Below are 26,105 nucleotides of genomic sequence, written 5' to 3'. Positions count from 1 at the left end.
GCGGGGCAGGAGCCCAGGAGTGGGAAGGGTTTAGGGTTTTTGAACGAGGGTGGCCAGGGAGGCTACCAGAGATGCACTTTGAGGGGTGACTCCCTCCAGCCCTCATTTCATTTCAGTTTAAGCCAGCCAGCCACTTGGGCCGTCCCCCTGTGCCTGAGGACGGAAACATAAGCGCGCGGTAGAGTTCCCCCAAAGCCTTCCGGGGAGGGCGGCCCCAAGCCGCCCGAAGGAGCCGGCGAGGGGGTCCGACGCCGCCCCTGCGCAGGAGGCGGGTGGCCCGCGGCCCCGCGGCGCGCCGGCAGCGCAGGGGTTAAGCGGGTTCCGCCGGGCCCGCCCCGGAGGCTGCACCGCCCGCCCCGCCGCGGTTCCTCCCTCGGGCTGTGACGCGCCCCGCTTTGCCCAAATATGTCCCTTCCCCGCCCTCGCCCGGCGCCCGCGAGGCGCCCCCGAGCTGCGGGGCTGGCACTCGGACGTCGCCCGGCCTCGGAGTCCCGGGACAGCCCCGCGGGGCGCCCCTCTCCGCGATGCCCTTCAGGAAAGGTAGGCGCCGTCCCGGCGAGCCCACCGGCCCGGCCCTGGCCGCCCCCCCCCGCCCCCGCGCGCGCCGCCCCTCCGCGCCCCCCCGCGCCCCACCCCTGCCGCCGCCGCACGTGCCCGCGCCGGTGCGAGTCGCGCGACGTGGAACCAGCCCCTAGGCGCGCTGCGTTCAAGTTCGCGGTGCTGCCGGAGCAGGTTCGCGCGCGCGGACCCGCGGCCTGGGGGCCCTCGGGGGCGGCAGCTTCGCCGCGTGGGCTCCCGGCCGCGCACTCCGGTTGCAGACTGAGTCTGGGGGAGGGACGGCGGGGGGCGGGGGCGCACGCCGGTGGGGAAGGCAGGTCTGTGTGCGAGTCCTGCCGCCGCGCTTCTCTGTCCCCCGACTCTTGGGAAGTCATCCGACCACCCCGGAGCCTCAGGGTCTTCTTTGGCCAAACGGACAGGAAGAGGGGCGACTGCATGGGGACCGGTGGGAGGGTGCACGGAAAAGCGAACAGACGTGTGGTGAGGTGGGCCTGGCCTAGGTCGGGGCCCTCCAGCAAGACCTTGCCTCGCCTGGCCCCCTGCGTGCAGTGCCCCACCTGGCCCTCCTGCAGGCGTTCAGGCTCGTTCGCTGGGGCCTTCCGTCCTGCAGGGGGTGGTGGGCCGCACGGGGCCTGTCTGCGAGCCCAGATGCTCCCATGGCCTCCTGCCCCGAAAGGGGACCCCCCCCCCCCCGCGTTGTATTGGGCCTCATTTTACGGGCGGGGTGATGGAGGCCCTGATGCTCCCAAGTCACTGCAGGGCTCGGCTGGAATGCTAGCCCGGGACGGAGAGGAAGACTCAATTTCACTTTGCAGTCAGAGCTATTTGACTCCTTCCCTGTTTGTTCAGGCTGGGAGGGGCGTGGGCTCCGGCGACCCCCTGTCACTTAAAACCCAAGGCTTCTGAACCCCCCGGGGTACCGTGGCCTGGTGAGAAGGGAGAGGAGGCCTCCACCCCTCCCGGGTGCCTGGGACTGAGCTGTGTGGCCCTCTCCCTGCTCCCTCCCTCCCTGTGCTCTTGCCTTTTCTTCCCTTCCCTCATAACAGAGTAATAGGTTAATGCAGTGGTTGCCCGTGATGCCCTGTTGGCCTTTGTCCCTTAAACAGAGGTTGCTAAGATGCCACTTCGAGCTCCTGGTTGTGAAGGTGGGTGGTTGGCACACCTTGTTCTTTGGGGGATGGTGAGAAGTGAGGTGACCGCTTCTGAGAGCCGTCCTCAGTCAGCTGATGACGTTTAGTCCCATGGTTGCTGTCCCCAGTTGTCTCCATGATTCCCGATGTAACACCGTGCCCTCGTCCGGAGGTTCCCTCAGCTCTCAACCTGACCGCGTTTAGCTGCAGCGGGAACAGGGGTGTATGTGCTGAGTTCACCCCTTCTTCCCGCTTGTTTCCTTGTGGTCTCTGGTGGCAAACTTCGAGAAGGCAAGGATGCCTGTCAGCTCCACCGAGCACTTGTTGCAGGGGGTGGGGGTTGGGGGCGGGGGGAGAGGAGCAGAGGGGCTTATGCATCAAGGATGAAATAAATACCTGCGCTGCTAGATTTCACTCGGTGATTGATAGAGCAGGACAAAACATTTGCAAACTGCTAAACGTTAAGCTTGTTTTCTTTTTTAAATCTGAAGAGAACTTTGTTGCACAAAGGGAAAATGCCGTTCCTTCATTCTGTGGATGCCAATTCCTGAAGGTCCCAGGATGTGAGGAACAGACCTGGCTGGGTTTTCCGGAAGCTTTGGTGGTAAACCAGGGCAGAGACTCTGGAGGGCTTCGAGTCCAGGGCAGGACTTCTCTACTCTAGTGAGTTGTGATCTCCTATTTAGAAGGAAGCCCAGGTGGGAGTTGCAGGGAGACCCGGTTTGTCCAGTGTGGTGATGGGACATCATCTGGAGCTGCCCCCAGGTGACGGGGGCTCAGCACTGTATCCCTGGAACTGGCCAGGTGGTGGAGACTTCAGTGCAGATACTCTTTTATGTCTTTTTGGACTTTGAGCCATCTGAATATATTTACTATACAAAAAAAGTAATTTAAAACTTAGGAAGAGACTTCCCTGCTCTTTGCCGCCCCTCACCAAGATGAACAGAAGCCAGATGGAGAAGGACTTCCTTCTAGCTAACCTCTAGAACATTACCGCACTGCTCATTCCCTTCCCGCGCTGTTTCTGTGTCCTGACAGGTAAGACTTGGGGATCAGCTCGGTCAGAGGCCTGGCGAGAAACATGGGGCCTGCTCGCGTGTATGGGGCACGCTGAGAAGAGATTAAGAAAGGGACTATTACAGAGGTTTGGGCAGGGTGTGGGGAAGCCACAGAAGAGAGGGCAGGACCCCAGGCATTACCACACGTGCCGGATCAGAGCTGACCCTCCCTTAAGGATTCAGGCAGCTCACAGCCTTCCAGAGAACAAACTGGGAGAATGAGCACCCCTGGCCCTCCCTCCCTCTGACCTCAAGGCATCGGCCCGTTGATGTCCTTGTAGGTCCACATGCTGGGACGCAGAGCTGGGCGGACTCACCTTTTGTGGTGGGTGGATCTGGTGAGACAAACAGACGACCAGCCCAGTATTTTAGGTATTGGTCCTGTGTCTTGAGTGTGGGAGGAACGCAGCCGATGGCTCCTGAATGCAGAGTTCGGAGACTGCATGCTGCATCATTCATTCTCTAGATTGAGTGCTTGCTAGGCACCAGGCACACAGAAGGTGCTAGCTGAATAAGATCTGGCGGTTCCCTCCCTGTAGTTAGACCTTCACGGTCTGCCTCCCCAACATGGTCCACGGTGCTACGGTAAGTCAGGCAGAAAGCCCGAGCGTGAATGGATGAACAGATGTGACTGAGACCGGCCCAGGCAGCAGCTGACAGTGACCCCCCCCCGCCCCCCCGCCACCGGGCAGGTGGGGATGAAATGCACACTCTCACTTCTTTCCTTGGTCGGTTCCAGGGTGACAGTGGCCACGGTGGGGGAACAGGGTTGGGTCCTCCGCCATGTGGCTGGAGGAAGTAGGTCTGGAGAAGTCAGCCTTGAGGTTGGTTTGAGTCAGAGGAGGAAATGTGCTGCCGTGAGAACAAGAGGGGGGCGGGCAAGAAGAACTTCGGCCAGACACTGGGAGGAAGGCCAGGGTGGCTGGTGAACACTGGGATGAGCTGCGGAGGAAGGCTGAGGGAGTTCTCCCTCTGGAGGCCTTCCCAGGTCGGAGAGGTTGGCCCTCCCTCTGGGATTTGCGTGTGGCTCTGCTCCGGAGGCCGGGGTCTCGACGACATTCTCAAGGGCCCTTTCTGGTCAACAAGTCTGTCACACTGTCTTCAGAGAGCAGGGTCCCAAGTATTCTAGCACACTGCCCCGCCTTCAGAGCGGACAGGTGGAGGGTCTGCCTGACAGAAACCAGACTAACGTTACCGAGCACCCCCCCCCACCCCAAGTGCCTTCCGTGTGTGCACTTACCTCCCGGCTACCCTCTGTTGCATGTGGCATCGTGCCCACTGTGAAGATGGAGGGCATGCGGCTCACGGGCATTATGCAGCTTGTCTAGGCTCCCTCATCAAGCTGGGTGCTCAGCGGGGCTGGGAGGCAGACCCCCTGCCTTGTGCCTTTCCAGCATGGCCCGTGATGGGACTGGAGGGGAAGGGACCCAGAATACGACTGGCACCAGGCAGGAATCGCAGAGTATGGCAAGTCCGCCGTTAGGAACCAGCTACTTCTTTCAGGTTGGCAGTGAGCAGGGAGACAAGACGAAGGTGCCCGACTTGTCTGGATCTTTGAGAGGTGGATGGATGCAGGTGGGCCTGCCCAGGAAAACCCCAGCCTTCTGCCCCTCCTCACACGGCGCCGGGACACTGCTGTCACGGGTGCTGGTCCCATAACCCCGGCTGGTGTCGTGGAGCTGAGGGGCCAGCCAGACGAGAGGCCACGGCTGCGTGCCGGGCTGACCGGTGCCTACCGGGTACTGAGGGAACAGAAGCGAAAGCCGAGTACCGCCGTCGCAAGGGATGCGGGCCCTTCGGAATTCCTGCAACTCAGCCCCTGGGGTTGCGATGTGCTAACCGGGGTCAGCATTTTTGGACCTTAAGCCCAGGACCTCTCCTTCTTTTCTTTCCACTTCCCCAGTGGCTGTGCAGAGAGCAGATCGTGAAAAGACAGTCTCCAGGAGGGTCTGGGCACCCACCCTGCACTCCGGGTGTCTGCATCCGCGGGCTGGGTTCTGGGGCGCGTTCTCCTCCCCCGGGGCCCAGCGACTTACTGGACGACATTAGGGCTCCCGGGCCATTTCAGAGTTCTGTCCCTGATGTGACTGCAGCATGCTCCCCGAGGAAGGAGACCCGGGGATGGTGTGTATGAAAATGCCATGGCCCGGGAGCTCGGGGGCCAGGTAGTGACGGGCCTACCTGTGTCAGGTGCTGGCTGGGTTATCTCAAGCCACTTAAGAGCGTATGGCCTCAGTTTACCCATCTGGAAAAGAGGGTGTGAACAAAGATTCCCTCCAAGTCTGACTCAGCTTCCTCTAATCATTTGTCACATAGACACTGAGTGTCCCGAACTACTTGGCCAAGCTGGCTGCAGGGGGCAGAAGAGATCCCCTCTGTGCCTTTGTTCCCAAACAAAACTGTGCTAGGCACCCTGGCCTCGTCTCCCCCAGGGTCTCCAGGAGAGAGCTACGTTTCAGGGAAGTGGCAGATGACGAGGTCATGGCTCTGTGTTCTCTGGGCTCAGTGTTCCTTCAGCTTTGACTTCGAGATTGAAATTTGTGCCAAAAGGAAGTTAGTGTCGGAGTCTAATTTCTTGAATGTGCATTAGACCCATCTGTCCTATGAAGTCAGTCTGGAAGTCCCTGTCCATCCATAATCGTGGGTCTGCTGTTCCTTCACGTAGCTCCAGGGCTAAGAACTTCTTGCTGATCTTCCCAGAGTCTAGATGATCATCAGTGGCAGGCCCTCCAGTGTGGAAGTTTAGGTACAGTGTCCTTGCCCCACGCTGTGTTGACGATCGGTTTGTCAGAAAGAGAGCGTCCCTCACCCCCCGGTGTCCTTGGCCAGACGGAACATTCCAGAAGTGTGGTCCCCTGACCTGGCTTTTCTGCCTTGACATGCAGGGTGCTGAGCTGTGCTGATGCTTTTTGAGGAAACAACTGTGTTCTTTCTTAGGGCTGAACTGCTTTGGTATTTTTACTGTCTGCTTGACATACTGAACCCTGGCAACAGGTTGGATTCAGGAAGCCTCCCCCTGAGGCTGCGGAAGTCACTCTCGAGCCTTGGGGACCTGGCTCAGCCCCGCCACAGTAAAAGCAAAGTTTCATCAGTCAGTGGTGGCAAATGGGAGCTCATGGAGGTACCCCAAGGAAGTGTGGGCTTCGAAGCAGGAAGAGAGAAAGAGAAAGATCTTGGGCAGGAGAAAGATGCATTTTGATGCCCACAGACTCTATGGACAGCCTGGGGCCTCGGCACAATGCCCACATGACTGCTCGGGTGCCCAGAGGCTGGCTGGGAGTTACGGGTACAGAAGCATCGTTTCCCTTTGGAAAAGACCAGACCCCATGGCTCTCCTTCCTGGCCACACATTTGGATTAACCAGGGAACTTTTAAAAAAGTCTGATGCACCAGAAATTCTGATGTCATAGTTTGGATTGATGCTTGCTTGGACAGACATTTTCATAAAACAGTACTTCTCCCAGAATATGTAGCACACTGTGATATTTTGTCGTCTGTTCCATTTCATTTTAAAAAGGACTCTGGTCTGCCTTCAGTAAATTGATTTCAAGGCCACTAATGGCCACTAGTGGGGAGTAACCCATAGTCTTGAAAGTACCGTTCTCGGGTGACTGACAGCTCAAACTCTGGAGGCTGGGAAGCTGTAAGCCGCATTTCCCAGACTCCCTTGCAGCTAGGGCTCTGAGCATGATTTAGGGTCTTCTGCAAGATCTGAGTGGTCATGCTTCCAGGCTTCTGGCAGGTACTGCTGTGGAGGTATCTGGCCTCTCATGGGGGCTTTTTGAACCAGGCAGCCTCAGGAGGAAGCAGTGAATCTGGATGAAGGGATGGAGACCCCCATGCACAATCAGCCATCTGCAAGGGCCACATTTCCCTGGGGACATTCACAAAAATAACCATTTGGGGGAAACACTAAGAAAGGGAGCGTTATAGGCTCAGTAGCTGAGGACGTTTAGTTGAAAAGGCAAGAAACCCAGCTGGATGCCAGCCGGCTGTCCCCGCCTGCTGCTACCTCTCCTGGCCGGTGGTGTTACTTCAGTCACTTCTGTACGCCCTTCAGTCATCTGGCAAACATCTGTTCAGCGCCTAGTGGACCAGGTGTGGGTGAAGAGCTGAGAGTACAGCAGTGACCACCGTAGGCAAAACTGCCTGCCTCCGTGGGACTTGCATTCTAACGGGGGGCAGACAGGCAGTAAACAGATAGGTGAGTAAATACAGAGTGTGCCTGGTGGGCTGAGTGCTCTGGAGAAAAATGAAGCAGGAGAAAGGAGGAGGAGGGAGATGGGGGCAAGCGGCTGTTAACTAGGATGGTCACCACAGGGTGACATTTGGGTAGAGACTGAAGGGACTGAGGAGTGGACCGTGCACTATCTTAGGAGAGCGCTCTAGCAGGGGGAAGTGTAGGTGCAAAGGTCCTGTGGCCACAGTGGGCTGAGTGTTGGAGGAACATGTGGAAGCCAGTGAGGCTGGAGCTGAGTGAGTGTAGGACACCTTTCAGAAGGGTAGCAGGGCAGGTCCTGTAAATCAAGGCTACTCTGAGGCCTTGGCCTCTTCCTTGGGGTGGGATAGGACGCCCTTGGAGGGTTTAAGCAGAGGCGTGGCATGAATTAACTTTGTATGATGAGCCATATATGCAGCATGTGGCTGCCCTCCTGAGACTGGACTGTGGGGTCCTGAGGGTGAGTCAGGGAGACCAGGTGGGAGTCTGTTGGGTGAGTGGTGATGTTGGGTGAGGTCAGGGTGGGGAGGGGCGGGCGGGTGTAAGTGGTTGGATCCTGAGTATATGTAGGAGACACAGACCGCAGGGTTTGTGAGGGATTGGGTGGAGGGGAGGAGAAAGAGTGAGTCACGGAGCGCTCCTACGCCTGCTCTAGGTGACCGGGAGAGGTGCCGGGAACACTGGTGGTTTCCCGAACGGCTGCGTGGCCAGCAGGGGTGGGGACGCGGCTGGACTCCCGTGGAGTAACTGTGTTGAGCAGCGGATCTCCCCAAGCAGCGGTTCCGTTTGTATCCATGGTTCCAGAGGCTTGGGACTCAGCAGGGAGCCTTCTAGAAAGATCTCTTATGCTCTGGGCCGACTGCAGGACAGATACTTTAAGAACAAACTGGCTCTCAGAATCAGGGTTGATTATTATTGCCACACATAAGGGATTCCTCACGTTTGGATGTGTTTTACCTGTGGACGCTGAGCATGGTTACGGTCCAAGCTGGTAGAGAAGCATGCGGTGGGTTTTCTTGTTGCCAGAGTTTCTGTGTCAGGGGTGCCCAATTGCTGGTTAATTTCTGCCCCTTCTTCGGTTTCCTTAGCCTGTGAAGGGCTCCACTGTAGGGCAGGGGAAAACTCCACTCCAGAAAGGCTTCCTGAGCAAACTCGGCCCAGCCACCAGCTGGCTAACTTAGCTTCTGGGCCAGGCGACCAACTCAGCCTGGTTTGCCCTGGATTTCCCCTCTTAGGCACGGAAAATCGTGAGAGCCAGCAATCCCCCCCCCTCAATCCCAGGACGGTTATCACCCCACCTACCTCCAGCCAACCCTGTGCCCCCGGGCTCGCTGGCCTCATTCAGAGAAATAGGTTTTAAGACCTCATTAATGTTCGAATAACAAAAGGAAAGAGTCCAAGCAAATGTTATGGTCCTGGGCCATAGACTTGAAACTAGGGGAGATCCGTTTCAAAGCAGTTCTGCCAACAGACGTATAAGAAAAGACAAGAATTTTGTCATCGACTTGCCGCCTCATAATAGCGGGAAAGCAGTCGGAGTCTGCAGATTGGCCGGTTTCTGTGTGAAAAACCTAAAACCTGAATGTCACACTTTTATAATAAAAAAGCGAGTCAGTCAGCATCCACCTGACCATGAATCGTGTTTGCTGAACATGAATGGAGAACAGCAACATGGAACCTACTTCAAGCCGAAACCATGTTTTGTGCCAATCCTGGATTATATCAGAGCTTTTCACTTGAAGTCATTTGAATGAAGCAAAAGGTCATGTTGTCACTGCTGCTTTATAGGACATTTCTTAACCTTATAAAACTTCAAAAAAACTCATTTCGGAGTGCCTCCCAATAGGTAATAAGTGGCATGACAATAAAATCATAATCCACGCGACAGAAGAACCAACTGCCCCGGGAGGTGAGACAGTCCTTTTTTCTCTGTGGCTGTGTTCCTTCCTCTGCCTTCTGTTAGAAGAACCAGGGTTGGTGTTTTTGTTTTTTTGTTGTTCTCATAGTTTTTAAACATTTAAATTCAGTTAATTAACGTATAACGTATTACTAGTTTCAGAGGTGGAGGTCTGTGAGTCATCAGTCTTACATAACACCCAGGGCCCATTACAACACACACCCTCCCCAGTGTCTGTCATCTAGTGACCCCACCCCCCACCCCCCACCCCCCACCCCCTTGCCCTCCAGCAACCTTCAGTTTGTTTCCTATGGTTAAGAGTCTCTTATGGCTTGTCTCCCTCTCTGGTTTTGTCTTGTTTTATTTTTTCCTCTTTTCCCCTATGACCCTCTGCCTTGTTTCTTAAATCCCACATATCAGTGAGGTCATGTAATAGTCTTTCTCTGATTGACTTATTTCGCGCAGCATGATACCTAGTTCTAGTTCCATCCACGTCATTGCAAGTGGCAAGATTTCATTTTTTTGATGGCTGTGTAATAGTCCATTGTGTATATATACCACATCTTCTTTATTCATTCATCTGTCGATGGACATCTGGGCTCTTTCCACAGTTTGGCTATTGTGGACATGGCTGCTGTAAACACTGGGGTGCACGTACCCCTTCGGATCCCTACGTTTTTATCATTGCGGTAAATACCCAGTAGTGCAATTGCTGGGTCCAAGGGTAGCTCTATTTTCAACTGTTTGAGGAACCTCCATACTGTTTTCCAGAGCGCCTGCACCAGCTTGCATTCCCACCAACGGTGTAGAATAGAAGGGTTCCCCTTTCTCCGCAACCCCGCCAACATCTGTCTTTTCCTCACTTGTTAATTTTAGCCATTCTGACGGGTGTGAGGTGGTATCGCATTGTGGGTTTGATTTGGATTTCCCTGATGCCGGGCGATGTTGAGCACTTTTTTCATGCGTCTATTGGCCATCTGGATGTCGTCTTTGCAGAAATTGTCTGTTCATGTCTTATGCCCATTTGTTAGGAAGAACCAAGTGACTGGCAACACCTTTTAAAAAAATCAGGTAGTGTGGAACATAAGATAAGGAAATAAAGACACTGAATCTCTTCAGGGACCAGCAAAGTGCAAATGGAGACCACAGTGGGAGACACAGTTTTACCCCTGCTTGGTTGGCAGAAGTGAAGAAGTCTGCCGGTGTAAGGTGTTGGAGAGGGTGGGGGTCAGAAGCATTTCTGATACATCGTGACGGGTGGGTAAATTTTACAAGTATAAACAGGAAACAGTTTGGAATTATCTTGGAAAGGGGGGGGATTCACATCCCCTGTAACCAGGTGTGTCCTTCCTGGGCATGTCACTGAGAGGAACTTGTGCACAGGCGATGTTTGGTCTAAGAGGAACGGCCCTAAACAGCCAAATGCGCACGCGCAGGAGAGGAGGGAATGCGTTCTTGCTGCAGTAGCGCAGTGGAATGTTTGTCGTGCGGCGGACCGGACGCACCCCGCACGGAGAGACAGCGGTATTCGATGTTGTCACGACCGTTTAAAAAGATTGCAAGACATTAGATGCAGCACAATACTTTTTTTAATAAAGTTAAAACGCCTAAAACTAAACAATATGCTTTTAAGCAATGCGTACATAACAAAACAGTATTTCTTCTATGAAGTTCAGGATAATGGTTACTTCTGTTTGGAGAGAGGCGGGAGCAGGGATGGGGAGCATTTATATAGATGTAACATAGGGTAAGAAGCTCGGATGTCAACGGGCTGATGGATTTCTGCTTGTCTATGACATCGCTTCAACAGATGGTGTAAAACAGGACCATTCAGGGATCAGTGATGACTGTAGGAGGTGGACCAGGGATTATGATGAACCGCAATCTCTGTGCCTGGGGCCCAGAGATAAAGAAAGAATGAAGAAGAATTGCTCCTCCTCCTTGTTAAGGAGATCAGCAGTTCCCAAAGCTGTGTTTCCACCGTTCGTAAAATAGTTGTAAGGCAGTTCGAGTGGCCTTGCCCACCATAGTGAGTGGCTTCTGAATGAAATGCGGTGAGAAGAGTATGGGAAATCTCCTTCGTCAAAGTAGAACATGAAATTGTATTTTTAAATTTTAATTGCTCATTTCTATTATTACCAATGACATTTAAGTTTTGACAGAGAAATGAAATTATTTAGAGTCCATTTCAAGTAGTAGGTACTTTTAAGTATTAGGTCCTTAAAGGTAGGGACCCAGATTGGATAGAGACAGACAGACAGACAGACGGACACTGACTGTAAATGCTGGAGTGCAGCCTCGGCATTAGCGTGGCCATCGGCCAAATGCATTTGGTGTCTGTATTGTATTCAAGTTCATTTCCTGCTTTTGATGGTTGTATTGTAGTTGCACGGTAGGAAAGCATCTTTGCTTTTAGGTAATACACATGGAAGTATTAAGAAGAAATGGGGCAAATTTTATCTTCATGTTTCAGAAAAAAATAGTATGAATTTTTAAAAAACTTAATTTATGTACTATCTTGTATATATAAAATACATATTTAAAAAACATAATAACATACCGAGAGAATGGTAAAAAGCAGATGTCGCAAACTGTTAGTGTGAATTGGCGAGTCTGGGTGAGGGATACACGGGAAATGCCTTGTGCCACTTAAAGTTTTTCTGTAAGGTTGAAATTATGTCAAAAGGAGAAGTTCAAACGGAATGAGAGATGCTTGGTCATCTCTCCAGCCTCATTGCCTAATCTGGTCCCCTGGTTCCTTTTGCCCCATTCTTCCGTCCTTCAAGGTGCCAGGTCATGGCTTGGGGCCATGTTCACTCTGCCTGGAATATTCCTCCCTCAGAGCTTTGCACGGCTGCTTCCTGCAAAGCATTAGCTGATTCTCACCTCCTCACAGAAGCCTTCCCTGACCACCCAGCTAAGAGCCCTCACTCCGTCCCATCCCTCTCTCCTCAGCTTTCCTCACCCCACGGCTTCTGAAGGTACAGGCAAGAGCACTTTTTATAGATTCATAGACTTATGACCCAGCACTTCTGCTCCTAGGTGTGTGCCCAAGAGAAACGAAAATATGTCCACACAAAAAGATACATATCGATTTTCAGAGCAGCGTGACTCATAATACCCCTAAAGTAGAAACCACCCAGTGGCCATCAACTGATCGATAAATAAAATGTGGTCTATCCATACAATGAAACATCGTTCAGTAAATAAAAAGGAATCCTCTATCTACAAAGCAGATGAGTCTTGAAAAACATGCTCAGTGAAAGAGCTATTCACAGAAGGTGGTATGATTTCGTTTATATTTAATGTCCAAAAAAAGCAAATCTGTAGAAATAAAGTAAATTTGTGGTTGCCTACAGGTTGAGGAGGAGGGATGTGGAGGTGTGACAGCTAAAGGGTTCTTTTGGGGTAATAGAAAGGTTCTAAAATTGGGATGCTTACACGAGTCTGTGAATATATAAAAAACATTAGATTGTGCAGTTTTAAATGGGTTGACTTATATCTCAAAGCGGTTCCAGAAAACAAACAAAAGGAATTCATCATCCTCCACGGCAGCTGGTTTCTCAGCCTTCGAGAAGCAAGGCTTTTTGTCCCCATTTTCTGGAGAAGCAGAAAGATACAAAGATTTTGCAAACTTTGTCAAGGTGGATGGATGACGAGGAGGAAGGGCTGAGGCTGGGACCTAGGTTGCAGGCTCCCTCAACTTCTGCCTGGTGCATCAGGGTCCTTGTCCTTCTTCCGGGGCTGCGGGGGCCAACTTTGGAGGCAGTGGTGACCATGGTTCCCTACCCGAGAGCTGCCCCAAAGCAGCACAGAGACCTTAGACAATATTAGAGATGTGCTGGGCAGAGACCCGTTTTCTGGTCCCGTGACACCTCTCCTTGTCATGGGGCTGTGAACTGGTCACCTCACCTCTCTGGACCTTCATTCTCCCATCTATAAAGTCAAAGAATTAACTGGAGTATCTCTTCCAGCTCTTGCATTCTATGATTCTAGAGATTCTCTTTCATCTGTTGTAGCATAATGATTGTTTTTAAAAATATGCATTTGATTTTTAGCCCCCAAATGGGTGTGGTCGTGATTCTTAATTTGTGATACATCTAAGTGTTTTTAGTTATCTCAATGGGTCTTAAAAAGCTAAGTTGAATTAATAGCGCTTCTTCATCCCCTCCACAAAACGTGTGTCAGCCTGAGCTCTGGACGAGCCTACGTTGCCAACTTGGACAAATCATGGCAAGCCATTCTCCTACCATAACATGGCATATCTCCGCCATACTCTGGGGTCACTAAATCTCTTGTCCTTAGTGAGTCCAGAAAAGTGGTTCACAGCAAGACCTACGTCACTCTTCTTTTTGTTACTGGCTTACATTTTACATCTCTTTAACGCAGAGGCATAGAATATATATAGTTAAGTGTACAAATTCCCGGTGGTTTTATACATATGTGTACATCCATGTAACCCAACGCCTGACCAAGCTATAGAACATTTCCAGCACCCCCAGAAGGGCTTCCCAGCAGAATCCACTATGCAGACTTCTCTCATTATGAATAAGTTCTGCTCACTCTTGGAATTCATACAGATGGATTGTACATTATGTATCTTTTTTTTTTTTTTTTTTTTTACATTATGTATCTTTTGAATGTGGCTTCTTTCCCTCAACATCCCAACTGGATTTTTTTCCATGGTGTTACGCATAGAAATCCTTAGTTCATCCTCATTGCTATGTAGTATTCTACTGTGAGAATAGTTGGCGTCTTGTCCCTTTGTTTCTTTTTTTTAATTTTTAAATTTTTTTATTTAAAAAATTTTAATCCCAGTATAAGTAACGTACAGTGTTATATTATTTTCAGATGTACAATTAGTGATTCAACACATCGTGTCCCTTCTATTGTTGACGGGCCTTTGGGTCATTTCTGGTTTGGGTTATAATGTTCAGAGCCACCATGAACATTCTATTTGTACCTGTCTTTTGGTTGGTAAGAGCACCCCTTTTGGAATTGCGGGGTTGAAGTGGAATGGTAGCTTTAGCTCCTCAGTCGGTCTTGCTCTGGACGATTTTCTGCTCTGGAAACTAGAGACTGTATTATCTATCTGATCTAGAGGAAAGGTACTGTCTTCCTCAGGAAAAGTTTACCTTCTCGAGATTTTTTTTCCCCCTCACATCTTCCTGACCATGTCTTCACCCCTGAAAACACTGTTTCCCCATTCTTTCCGTTAACTGTGCCATTGCACACTTTTCCCTGTGCACACCCCTCGCCCTCCCAGCCGCGCTCTTCTCATCAGCTCCCTCCTTGGTACGTTTGTGCCGTAGCTTCAAGGCCCCCCTCAAACCACAGCCTGCCTTGAAGTCTTCAAGCCGGCGGGAATCATGGTTCTTGTGCTATAATTTGTGTTCATGCTGTCTCCCCAACTTGACCGTAAACTCCCCGGGCCAGCCTTGTGCCTGGTAGAGATGATTGAAGACTCTATGTTCGGGTAATTCATTTATGGGAACGTTAATACTTCCGTGCACATAAGATTCCTCAAAGAATATCATTCTCTGACTTGAGGTTACTTAATTCTCCATTCTTGATGAAAATTTCAAAGTGCATTAGAATCTTATACTATTTCCTTACAACGATCCTATCAAAGGTGATCCTTTGATCAGGGGAGCCTGGTCTGCTGAGGAAGGAATAGAAGGTGCGGGGCACCTGGGTGGCTCAGTCGGTTGAGCGTCTGCCTTCGGCTCAGGTCATGATCTCGGGGTCTTGGGATCGAGCCCCGCATCGGGCTCCCTGCTCAGTGCGGAGCCTGCTTCTCCCTCTGCCTGCTGCTCGCTCTGCTTGTGCTCACTCTCTCTCTGTCAAATAAGTAAATTAAATCTTTTTTTTTTTTTCTTTTTAAAAAGAGGAATAGAAGATGTGCAGCTTTTCCATAGTGGCTCATGGAACTTTTGGCCTTTAGGTCTCTGGGTGTAGTTGAACGTGTAAAATCGTTCAGGTGCCTTATTTTGGGGTGCTTCATTTCATTTCATTCTCCAGTGCACCCTTCCTTCATCCCTACCCCCTTCTAACAAGTCACACACTTATTTTTCCAAGGGAGACCACTTACGGTTCCATGCTGCTCTCTCCACCTTGCTTCGATTGTGTCCTGAGTCGTTCTAGTTGGGAATATCCTCCGTCACGATCCCCTAGGGTGTTGGGTGGACGTTAAAAATGAAACAGAACCTCTGAGAGGGTGGCCCTGGACTAGGCAAGGTACCAGCGTTCAGCGGTAGCGGGTCTCCCCTAGAAGGTGTGAGAACCACTGCCGACGCTTTGCCCACCTCCCGTAACAGAAGGAGACACCGAATGCTTAACCTACAGCCAGAAATGCGTCGCAGCCGAACTGGCCAAAGGGAGGCCTCGATTTCAGGAGACCTCTCTGACCCACTGAGTCTCCCAATAACCAATGCCCATCATGTTCTTTGATTTGAAACAGAAGTTGCAGAAGCTGCCCTCCTTCTCGAAGTCAGTCACTAAAGTGCCTCCTTGCTGAGCCATGGGGCTGTCTCAGGCACTTGCTGTGTGTGTCCACCAGCCTCTGAGCTGCCCTGCTCCGGGGAGATATGCCTTGTAAGCAGATGGGAAATATTTGTCGGCACCAAACGTATAAAACACCTGGGATGTAGGGACTCACTTGCCACACACTTGTCCCTTTAATTTCGTACGTATTTTCTTCGTGTATCTACACGAACATACCAACCTTGACTTGTGTTTGCCTGATGACGCAGAAATGCAGTTTCTTGGCCCATGGATCACTGATTGTGTGTTAGGAAGGTAAACGTGTGCGAGGACAGCGAGAGACTCTTGCCCGGGGAAGTTTTCATTTCTGTCTCTTTGTACTTTAAAGAATGTCGAGCCTTCAGAAAAGTTGGCATAGTGAATGGCATAGTGAACAACCTCCATCCCCTAGATTCACCAACTGTTGCATTTTACCATCTTAGTTTCTCAGTTGATTTTGTTGATGTTGAACCATCTGGGGAGGAGCTGCAGACATCATGACATTTCATCCCTAGATGCTTCAGCGTGTTCTTCCCAAGAACAAGAGCATTCTCTTAAATTACCACCACACAGTTATCATCCTAGTTGGAAACTTAGCAGGGACACAAGACCGTTACCTAGTTGCCAGTCCATATTTGAATGGTCTCAGTAGTGTCTTTTATAGATTTTCTTTTTCTTTTTGCATCTAGGATCCAGTCAAGTGTCACACATTTATCTAGAAGTCTCTTTTGAGCTAGGAGAGTTCTGTAGCCTTAGTTAGTGTTATTTTAATGATACTGATATTTGTGAAGACCCTGGCCACTTCTTTTGCAGGAAGCCCCTTAATTTGCAATTGCCTGATTGTTTTCTTATTCAACCTGTTTGGCAAGAAAAACTGCACAGATGCTGTGTGTCCTTCTTACTGGCATTACATCAACAGACTAGGGGGTCAGCTTGTCCCTTTAATAGCGATGTTAAATAACTCTGGTCATTTGTTTGGGCTACTCATAAAGATAACTTTTCCCCTTCCAATTACAGATGTGCCTGTGGAGTATCCTTTGGGATCACTTACAAAGTGTGAAGCAAGTACTCTGTTCCCAATCATCTTTTATGCAGTGGTTTCAGCATGTATTGGTGATTCTTGACTGAAACACTGATTATGGTGGCTAAAAATGGCAAATTTACATTTCTGTCATCCTCTTGACATTTGTTAGTTGGCCTTCTTTTGTAAAGAGGAGGCTTCCTGCCCACCCTCCCCTTTGAAATAGATTTCATTTCATTATTATTAATAGTAGGAATAGTATCAATACAGATTCAGGGATTTTGAAAATTATTATTGCATGCATTATAATCTATTCCTGACATTATTCATTCTGATGCTCAGATTGTCCAATTTTGGCTAAGAGCCCTTTCAAGCTGGTTGCCATGTGTCCTTTTGACACATCCCCCTTAGTTTGTGAGCTCTACCTTATATTTTGGGACAACCAGATGTTCCAGGCTCAGGCACTTCCCGGAGGAGCCCTGGTGAGGTTTAGTGGAGAATGATAGTTGGAAACAAAGGTCTGGGCTCTGGTGTGCTTGTTGTTCCTGGGGTAGCATCGTTTCTAGGGCCTTTCCAATTGACAGAGCTAGGAAACAGAAGTTTTTTAAGATCCTAAGTTCACGTTGCTCTTATTCCAGTCCAGTTCCAGAAAATTCCCTCTCCTTTCCCCATTCTGTAGGTTGTTTTTTCATTTGCTTTTTATATTTTCCCCAGGAATTAAAAAAAAACTTTTTTAAAAAAGATTTTATTTATTTGAGAAAGAGAGAATGAGAGAGAGCACGAGAGGGAAGAGGGTCAGAGGGAGAAGCAGACTCCCCGCTGAGCGGGGAGCCTGATGTGGGGCTCGATCCCGGGACTCCAGGATCATGACCTGAGCCGAGGGCAGTCACTTAACCAACTGAGCCACCCAGGCGCCCCCCCCCCCATCTTGAATCTTCTTTACTCCTGGCCTTACTATGAAAATAAAAATCCTCATGATTGATGTCTATTTTCCCCATAAGTGATGACACTGAGTAGATCATAAATTCAGTGCAGAGGTGGAGGCTAATGCCAAATTTCCTGAGGCTCTAAAAATAGTCTGCTCAGATAGGAGAGCCTGGAAGGAAACACAGCCGGGAATATGTTATGTTTTTTTCCTGTATTTTCCAGTCATTTCACAATTAATGTATATTACTTTTAAAGTAACAAATAGGAATATTTTAAGGCAAAAGAAACCTATATAGGTTGGATGTCAACACCTTGGTCCTCTGTAGTGTAGGGAAGGAAAAATAATTTTCCCTTTTCCCTTTTAGATTCTTGGCTGAGACTCTCCCTGCCCCTATAAAAAATAAACAGGAAGGAAAAAGCCAATTTTTAATTATGTATGTGATGTGCATACCTTCACGAGCCGCACAAAGATACTGGACTCAAACTGCCAGGCAGTTGAGCCTCCTGGACCATTCTGAGCTAAGGAAAGGGAGAAGGGTCCGGGGCCTCAAAGGCAAGGAAGAATACTCCCAGGAGGGTCAGAAGACGAAATGTATGGTAAACGAAGTTTGCCCGGCCACGCATGTAAGTAAGGTGATGTGTGGGCATAGCTGTCGTCCCGGCATAGGCCCCCTTTCCCTGTCAATCCCCCCTACAAAAGGGTATCTTATACTCTTGTTTGCAGAGCTCCTGTGTGTCTGCAGTTTCTCCAAAATAATCCTTATGCCAAAGAGGCATATTTTGGGGTGGCATATTCTGGTGCCCTTCCATATACCTCCTAGGAGCCGGGCACTGTGGGGACCGCGCGATGAGGAGGGCAGGGCTGGGGGGGGGGCCTCTTCCCCAGCAGGAAGGTCAAGGAGGGGCCCCCCACCCTGCACGCCCCTAGCCCTGGAACCCAGGCTTCCTGGACGGTGCCCCCTGCCCCGCGCCAATTTTCGGGTCCCCTGTCGCGGCGGCGCCGTGGGGCAGGAGCCGCCTCGCAGGCCGGGGGCGCCACAGAGCCGGCCGGCCGGCCCGCCGCTCCCTCGCTCCCGCTGATGCCCGGCGCTGAGGTCAGCGGAGCCCTGCCGGCCGGCCAGGGGGCAGGTCAGCCTGGGACGCTCGGCGCGGGGCGGGGCCGGCGGGGCGGGGCGGGGTCGGCGGGCCGGATTGGCTGCATGCGCGGCGCACGGGCCGGTCAGCGCGCGCCCCGCCCCGCCCCTCCGCGCCGCACGCCGCGTTCACGTGGCGCCGCCCCAGCCTGCCCCGCGCCGCCGGGTCCGGCACGTGGGCGCGGCGTGCGCCCCGCGCAGCTGCGCGCCTCTTGGGAGGCTCTGAGCTTCCCCGCCCAGTGGCCTGTTTTCGTTTTCTCGGCCAAGTTCTCCCCCGCCCCGGGTTAGGTCTGAGAGCGGGCGCGCGCTGTTAGTGCGCCAGAGGAACTAGGTCGGCAGGTGGCTAGCGGAATCCGGGGTTGGGCGGGCCGGGGCGGTAGTGCGCGCCGCACAGGAAGAGGGACACACGGGAAGCGTTAAAGGAAGGTCAGAACGTGGGAGATGGCCAAGGAGCATGCAGTGTTTTTATCTTTGGGGAGTAGTTGTAAGTGCCCGACGCCGCTTTTTTCCTGCTGGGCATCCTGGACGGGATGTTCTGTGACAGTCACATCAGTAAACAGCCGGCTGGCACGGTGTTTTGGGCCACAGGGTCCCCAGAAACCGCAGCCACGTTCCGAGTGCAAGTTGTCCCAGCTCCTGGTTTGGGGCCCAGACTCACCACGAGCGGAGGACACCCCCCCACCCCCCGCCCCACGGCCTAGAATGAATTGGGACTTTGGTTGCCCCTGAGTTTTTTGGGAGGGCTTGGAGTTAACTTGCCGAGAGCGACTCAGCTGGTGGAGGGGCAGGAAACCAAGTTCTAGGAGGAGTGAGTGCTCAAAGAACTGGGGATGTTTAGCCCAGACCAGACAGGTCCCAGGGGCCTGTGAGCCTGTCTGCAAGTGTTTGAAAGACTCACGTGATCAGATTTGACTGGTCCCATGCCACGGTGCTGGGGACAGCGCGCTGTTCGCGGAAGGTGAATTTCAGGTCAGTTACAGGGACGGGGCAGGAATGAACTTTGTGGAGTTCTCTTCAGGAACCAGGTACAGCTAGGCATTTGTACCTACCAGTAAGAGAATGGGGGAGCTCAGATTCGGATTTTCATGTGCCAGACTTCATAGCCTTTGCCTTTCATGGTGCATTTGTCTTAATGGAATGGGTTACTTTGGGAGTAGTGCCAAAGAGTGTTTTCGTGGTTGGAACACATTGCACTAGAGGTCATTCAGCTGTGCTTAGCCATGTCAGGGATTCTCTGCCTGGGATGAGGTAGAGACGAGGGAGGCAGTCCTGGGCCAGAGGAGGAGGCCACCTATCTCTCCAGCAAGTCAAATTTTCCAGCAGGGCGCGTCTCCGACCCGTTGTGACTATGAAGGCTCTCCACCTTGTTAAAGCAATAACTTTTTTTAAAAGATTTTATTTGTTTATTTGACAGAGAGAGACGCAGCGAGAGAGGGAACACAAGCAGGGGGAGTGGGAGAGGGAGAAGCAGGCTTCCCGCGGAGCAGGGAGCCCGATGCGGGGCTCGATCCCAGGACCCTGGGACCATGACCTGATCTGAAGGCAGGCGCTGAACGACTGAGCCACCCAGGCGCCCCTAAAGCGATCATCTTGACTTGGAGTTCAACAAATGCGATCACAGTGTCCAGCTGTTACCCAACATTCTTACTGCCCCTTAGCCCTTCCCTTTTGTCAAATCCGACGCTTCTTCCCCTTGCCCGGCCCCTCTGCCTAGATCAGACCAAAAGTGGGACCAACACAGTGGGAACTGAGGAGTGCGGCGAGGGGGGGGGGGGGTAAGTCACTTGGGCGCATTTCGGCCCTCGAGGCAGCACCAGATCCGGTGTCCGGAAAGGTCAGGAGGGAAGCACCTGGGCTGCTCTTATTCGCTCTGTGGCCCTCCGTGTCCGACACTGCAGACTCCAAGCCTGGAGGGCAGATGCATGAAGGAGTTAACCCCCTCTGAAGTTTTGGATTCATTTTATGAAGGAAGAGCTTCACACTTTATGAAAAGACAAGAGCTCTTTAGGAATCTATTTTTGCCTCTCCTCCTCGTATTAAATTGTCCAAAACCAAACCAGTAAGAGCGTCCCTGGGAGGAAGGTGGGAGTACAGAATGGGTATAAAGAGGCAATATCCGGTTTTTGTTGGCTCTCCAGCAGATGTGGTTACAATTTCTTACCAAAACCCAGCCAGAAAATACCAAACAGCGCTCTTCCTCCGGAGGCAGCATCCAGCCAGAGGTGGTCTCTCTGCCCTGGATGTAATTTTCAGAGATCTAGAAGTTGTCTCTGAAGGGGCCCACTTACTTTCCTTTCAGTAAGTCTCTGGTGATTCCTTCTTAACCTCCTGGGTCCTACGTGTCTCCTTCAGGGTGTCAGGGCGTTGGAGGTCATCCAAGGTCATCCAGGTAGCCAGTCCAGCCCGGCTAAGCAGTGCTTAGATCTCGGATTAAGATCTAAGCAGTCCCGGAGAGAAGGTGAAATGTTCCTGTCTGCCTGCAAGTGCTCTCCCGCCTTCTCCTCCCTCAGATCCTTCATTAAGGAGGGTTCTTAAGGTGATAGTCGCTCGGCTTGCGTTTGCACTGATCTCAGAGATCTGGAACGCGAGGGATGGTACGGTAATGGTGGGCTCTAAGGCATAAACAACTTAGGGAGAGGGTAGGAGCAAATGTTCAGACCCACTGCTCTTTGGCCTTTTGCTGTCCCCACCCCAGCATCCTCCTCCTACAGGGCAGCTGGAGTCAGGTGGCTGGGGAGGTGGCGAGTGTGTTGGAAGGCTAGTATTGAGCCCCCTGTCACCCACTCTGGCCAGCTATCTTTGTACGGATAAGGGGCAAAGATGGAAACCCCCCCCCCCCCCCACCAGGCTCTTGCTGCAGCTGGGAGCCAGAGAGGCGGGGAGCTGTGCCTGGGCTCTGCAGTCAGACTTCCTGGGCTCAGATGCCAGAAGCTGTGTGACCTTGAAGTTCCTTCCCCTCTCTGTGCCTCAGTTTCCTCGCCTGTCAATGGCAGGGTGGCTGTGAGGTTTAGGCCCCAAGCACTCCAGACATGCCTGGCACATGCTGGGTGCTCATAGGCGGTGGCTTTGATTCCCGAGGAGCCCGCAGTCCAGGAATGACGACAGCCCTGCGGTTGCTCTGTGTGAGCTTAACTGGGCTGAAGAGTCAAGGATGGGTGGTGAGCACAGCAGCCCCGCTGCCCCAAGCGCTAACCTGTCCTCCAGGCCTGCCCTGCGGAAAACCATGTGGCGTGCGGGGCCCTGACTCGTGTCCAGGGAACTTGCTGATGGTCCATCCGCCCAAGACAGCCCCTCTCGAAGTGGTCCTTAGCCAAATGCTCTCCTTCCTGTCCCCAGAGTTGTCTAACGGGGTCCCCCCTCTCGTACTCTTGGCACGAGGTAGCTGGTTGGGTGACTGATGCGCCCGGGAAACAGAAATTTTCCCGTTCTTTCTTGTTCTCCTACTTGTGGGATTTGTAATGGGGTCTCTGGTGGCGACGAGCAGAGCTGGATCTTAATTTTAGTGCAAGGAGGAATAAGGCGGCTCCAAAGTGGGCTGGAGCCATTGGAGTTGATAAGAAAGGGTAGGGGGCATCAGCAGATACCCAGCAGACCCAACTCATCTTTCCCTGGGGGTTTTTGTTGTTGATCTTGGGCCTTTGTTTCTGTTCCTTAGGCTGCCTTGGGGGTGAAATTGCCCTCATTGACTGGTGGGCTGGCAGATGGCTAAGGGACAGGGAGGAAGGGGGTTGCTTGCTGTGGTCTAGACAAAGGTTTACAAGTGTGCAGAGGCTTTTTAAAAATACTAGATACTAGTGAAAAAATTCCATATCGTCTGAATGTTGTGCTGTGGGGTGATATCCCAGTCGCTGAGCTCTTGCCCACAAAATTGGCCACCAGGCTCAGAAGGATCACGGGAGGACTGGCCCCTGCCTGATTCCCAGTTTTGTGTTTTTATAGTTATTTCATGGATGTGCATTTTCTCACACCTTTCCCAGGTTCTTGGAGATTCTGGGTCTAGATACTGAAAAGATTGAAATATTGATTGGTAATATGTGTGGCTTGCTCTTTGGGAAGACTTTCCCTTTTGCCTATTTGTAGGAACTTTTAAATTGTAACATTTTGGGAATCTTTTTTGCAATGACTTTCCTGGACTGCTGTTTGTGGTGGTTTTGAAGTGGTGGAGCTGGGGGAATGCGCCCTGGGGGCCCACCTTCTGGTTCTCTAATGAGGAGACCATGGTTTTGCTTTCAAGCAGGAGAATCATGTTTACCGGCTACCAGAGCTCCAAAAATAGATGCTTACCCCAAGACAGGAGGCGGTGGCATGCGGAGAAGCAATTTAGAAAAAAACCTCTGTACCTCTTGACTGTCACCTTATCTTGAGTGACTTGTCGCATTGTTTGGTGATCTCCATTAATCCAGGAGTCGGGACAGGCAGGGCACACCTCATGTCCTTCCTTGGCCCCCAAAAGATTACTTGGGTGCAGGAAGAAAATATGACAACTTCCCTTTCTGTTTATTTTAGTGCATCCTTTTTAATTTCTAATTTTTGTTTAAGTTTTATGATCGATATGGTATAACAGCACAGAAGCACATGTTCATGATTGACAACTAAAGAAATGCCTTTTTGGGAGGTAATAGTGTGTGGTCAAAGTTTGGATGCTGCTCCTCAAAGAAATGATGACACAGCCTGGGGACAACGGGGGGCGGGTGCTTGAATGCCTGAGACTCATTGGTGATGTTATTACAGTGCAAATTTGTATTCACTGGGTCTGGGCTGGAGCCCCAAATTCTGCATTTGGAACTAACTCAGAAGGAGTGAGATGGTCTTTTCCTGTTCCTGCCACAGTGTTGCACCTGGTGTCTCAGACCTAGAGGGAAACCCGAAGCCGCAGGGCGGTCGGGAACAGATGCCCTGGCATTTTCTTTCCTGGAATGCCTCTCCCTTACTCTTGCAGCCGCGAGGAAGTCCCGCACGCACACTGGATCAACTCGCCGGCATCCGTTCGCATAAGGGATGTGTCACTGTCACATGTCTTGTGATGTTTATTTGCTTCTCAGTCCAGATGGTGTCTGTGGCCCACTTCACAGAGAGGGAAGGTGCTGGGTGCAGCGGGGGGGGGAAAGCCGATGGCTGGGGAGTGTGTGGAAGGAGATGGGCGGGCAGGTGCCCTGCTCTCCCTGCCCTCTGTTCTGTACCCAGCGGACTGCGGTACTTCCCTTCGCTTTCCTTGCCTTCCTCTGGGGCGCTGCTAACACAGGTGCACCACACCTCCTGCTTCTGATGTGAACTAACATTTGCCAAGCACGTTTCAACCCTGCGGCTTCCAAGTGACAGTTCCGCGAGGCCACTCTTTCACCACCTTGCAGATAAGGAAACCGAGGCCCCGAATAGTTAAGTCACGTGTCTAAGATCATAGGGCTTGTAAGCCGTGCGACAGGGCACGTTCTGCCCACTGCGTGCTCAGTGTTCTTTCTGTTCGAATAAAATAAAAACCTCTGTCCTGGGAGCCAGGAGAGTTCAGAGGCTTGAGTTTTTGAGGACTGGACTTCTCATTCAGTCATTCATTCGTCGAGCAATATGATGTGTATGGTACCACGTGGTCAGGATTCAGAGATGAACAAAATACTCCGTGGCCTTAAGGAGAGAGAGAAGCGAAGATGCATTCACCAGACTATTGAGTCCTGTGATGGGGTCAGAGTCCCCTGGCCCACAGAGGGGGTGGCAGAGAAGGTTACCTGGCAGCAGTGTCTCTGAAGGGTGAATAATCCTAGCAAGATACAGAAGGGGCGGATGCTACCAGCAGGGAAGTCAGTGTGCTGACATGAGAAACTTTTCCTCAATATGACCCAAATAGAAACGATAGTAACTAATACATTTGAAACTTAGTAGAGATCATCCTAATGACATGCTTCTTAATTGCTGTGTCTTCTTGCCAGATCAGCTGCTTTAATCATTATGAAATGTCCCTCTTGAACCCCAGAAATATTTTTTGTTTTGAAATTACTTTGCTCTTGATAGAGCAACTCCCTTTTCTCTTGATAGTGTTTGCGTGGTGTGTTTTACTTTTAAGTATCCACGTCTTTAAAGTTGGTCTCTTAAGAGTTGGGCTTGCTTTTTCTTTTTATCCAATGTGACTGTGTCTTTTGATTAGTGTTTAGACCATTTACACTTTATGTAATTATCAACCGTCTTCAAGCACAAGAACCAAAAGCTCCTTGTCCCTCATTCCTCTCAGGGGAGCAAAGATAGGGGACAGGAAGGGTTGTTCTTCCAGCCTGTTCTGAGCCAGAGTCTGGTTTTGGGTTTGGCCTGCTTGCTCTAAAGAAGATTTCCTCAGTCGTGGGCCCCAGGATCAGTGGCCTTCTGGGGGTGGGGCTCAAGGGGCTCAGGTTTGGAGTCCTAGCTTGAGAAAGCAATGACCAGTAGGTGTAGCCAGTTTAGAAACCACTCTCCCCGCCCTCACACCCACATCCTGCCATGCAAAGCATCCAGCTTTTCCCCTTGAGTCCCTTTCTGGCCTGAAAAAAGCTCACTGGCCTCATGATGACACCTTATAATGCCAAAGAGCTGATTGATTTGCAAAAGGGGTTTACTTCCGTAGGGCACACTAACTCAGTGTAAATCTGCTCCGGGTGTGGTGAGCAGCCCCCCACCCCCCCCACGGCAGAGGAAAAACCCCTTCAAAAGCAGAATTTCTAAGTCCTTATCTCAAGCTTATGGTGTAACGGCCAGGGGTGATGTGACACGTCCTATAGCGAAGGGGACCGGCCCTCGCGTGGGAAAGGATGTCCACCTCGGTGTCTGTACCCTCCAAGTGGGGGGCCGTCCTCCAGGTAAATACCCAAATGCCCTGTTGATGCGCCCTGTCAGTGCCCAGTAATCTTGCAGTCCCACCACTGAGTTCTCAGACCCCCTACGGGACCAGGTCAGTGGGACCCGGCTCCTTCCTGGTTGGGAGGGAGCCACAAGAGGCTCAATTCCCGGTGCCTTAAATTGGAGCTGAAGACCCAGGGTCTGAGGGCCAGAGGCGCCTGGCAGGGAATGGGTCGCGTCTTTAGGTGTGGTTTTCCTGAGGCACAGATGGATTCTTCGGGGTCACCCTGGTGGACGTTGGGAAGCAGGGTAGAATTGTCCATCGAGGCACTGGGGACTGGAGCGACTTACAGCTTTGCCCAAGCCCAGAGGGCTTGATGGAGGGGAAGGAGCAGAACTTCACCTGCGGTGCTAGAACACATCGGCCCTGTCCGTCCCTGGAGGAAGGCCTTTACTAATCCTCTGTGTCTTCCCCGCCCCGTGAAGCCTCATTAAGGCTCGGATTATGATCCATTAGGCATCACCCGCTCGAGTCATTCAGGTCTTCCCGGTAGCCCCTCCCACGGCGCCTCTGCCACACTCCTCTTCTCTCTGGCCCCTGGCCCCATAGCCCCCCCACTTGTCCACTGCAGAGCTCACCTCGCACCCCTTTCTGCACGAAGCCTGCCTTCACGTCTTGTGGCAGGATGGAGCCTTATTCTCAGCGCCTCTCCCGGGCCCTTACGCACCTCATAGTGGAAGCTCTGTCACCGCTGTCCTTTCCTGTGCTCCCCCCGTGTCCACCGGCAGCCCCCCACCCCCGAGGGGCGGAGGTGGTCCTCTGTAACCCACCTGGTCCCGGC

At 51.7% G+C, this 26,105-nt stretch overlaps 1 protein-coding gene across 1 annotated transcript in view; it reads left to right on the top strand.

Annotated features, from left to right (window-relative positions):
- The first annotated feature begins 417 nt into the window (after positions 1-417).
- The window catches only part of PFKFB3 (6-phosphofructo-2-kinase/fructose-2,6-biphosphatase 3), a 76,070-nt gene continuing 50,382 nt past the window's right edge, over positions 418-26,105 (top strand). The window contains exon 1 of the mRNA XM_027594039.2: positions 418-540. Coding sequence (XP_027449840.1) covers positions 525-540 — 16 coding nt within the window. The 5' untranslated portion in view covers positions 418-524. The remainder of the gene's footprint in view (positions 541-26,105) is intronic.

This window comes from Zalophus californianus, chromosome 9 (genome assembly GCF_009762305.2).
Source record: "Zalophus californianus isolate mZalCal1 chromosome 9, mZalCal1.pri.v2, whole genome shotgun sequence".
Lineage (NCBI taxonomy): Eukaryota > Metazoa > Chordata > Mammalia > Carnivora > Otariidae > Zalophus > Zalophus californianus.
The sequence above is the reverse complement of the archived record's forward strand: the minus strand, read 5'-3'. Positions and strand labels throughout refer to the sequence as shown.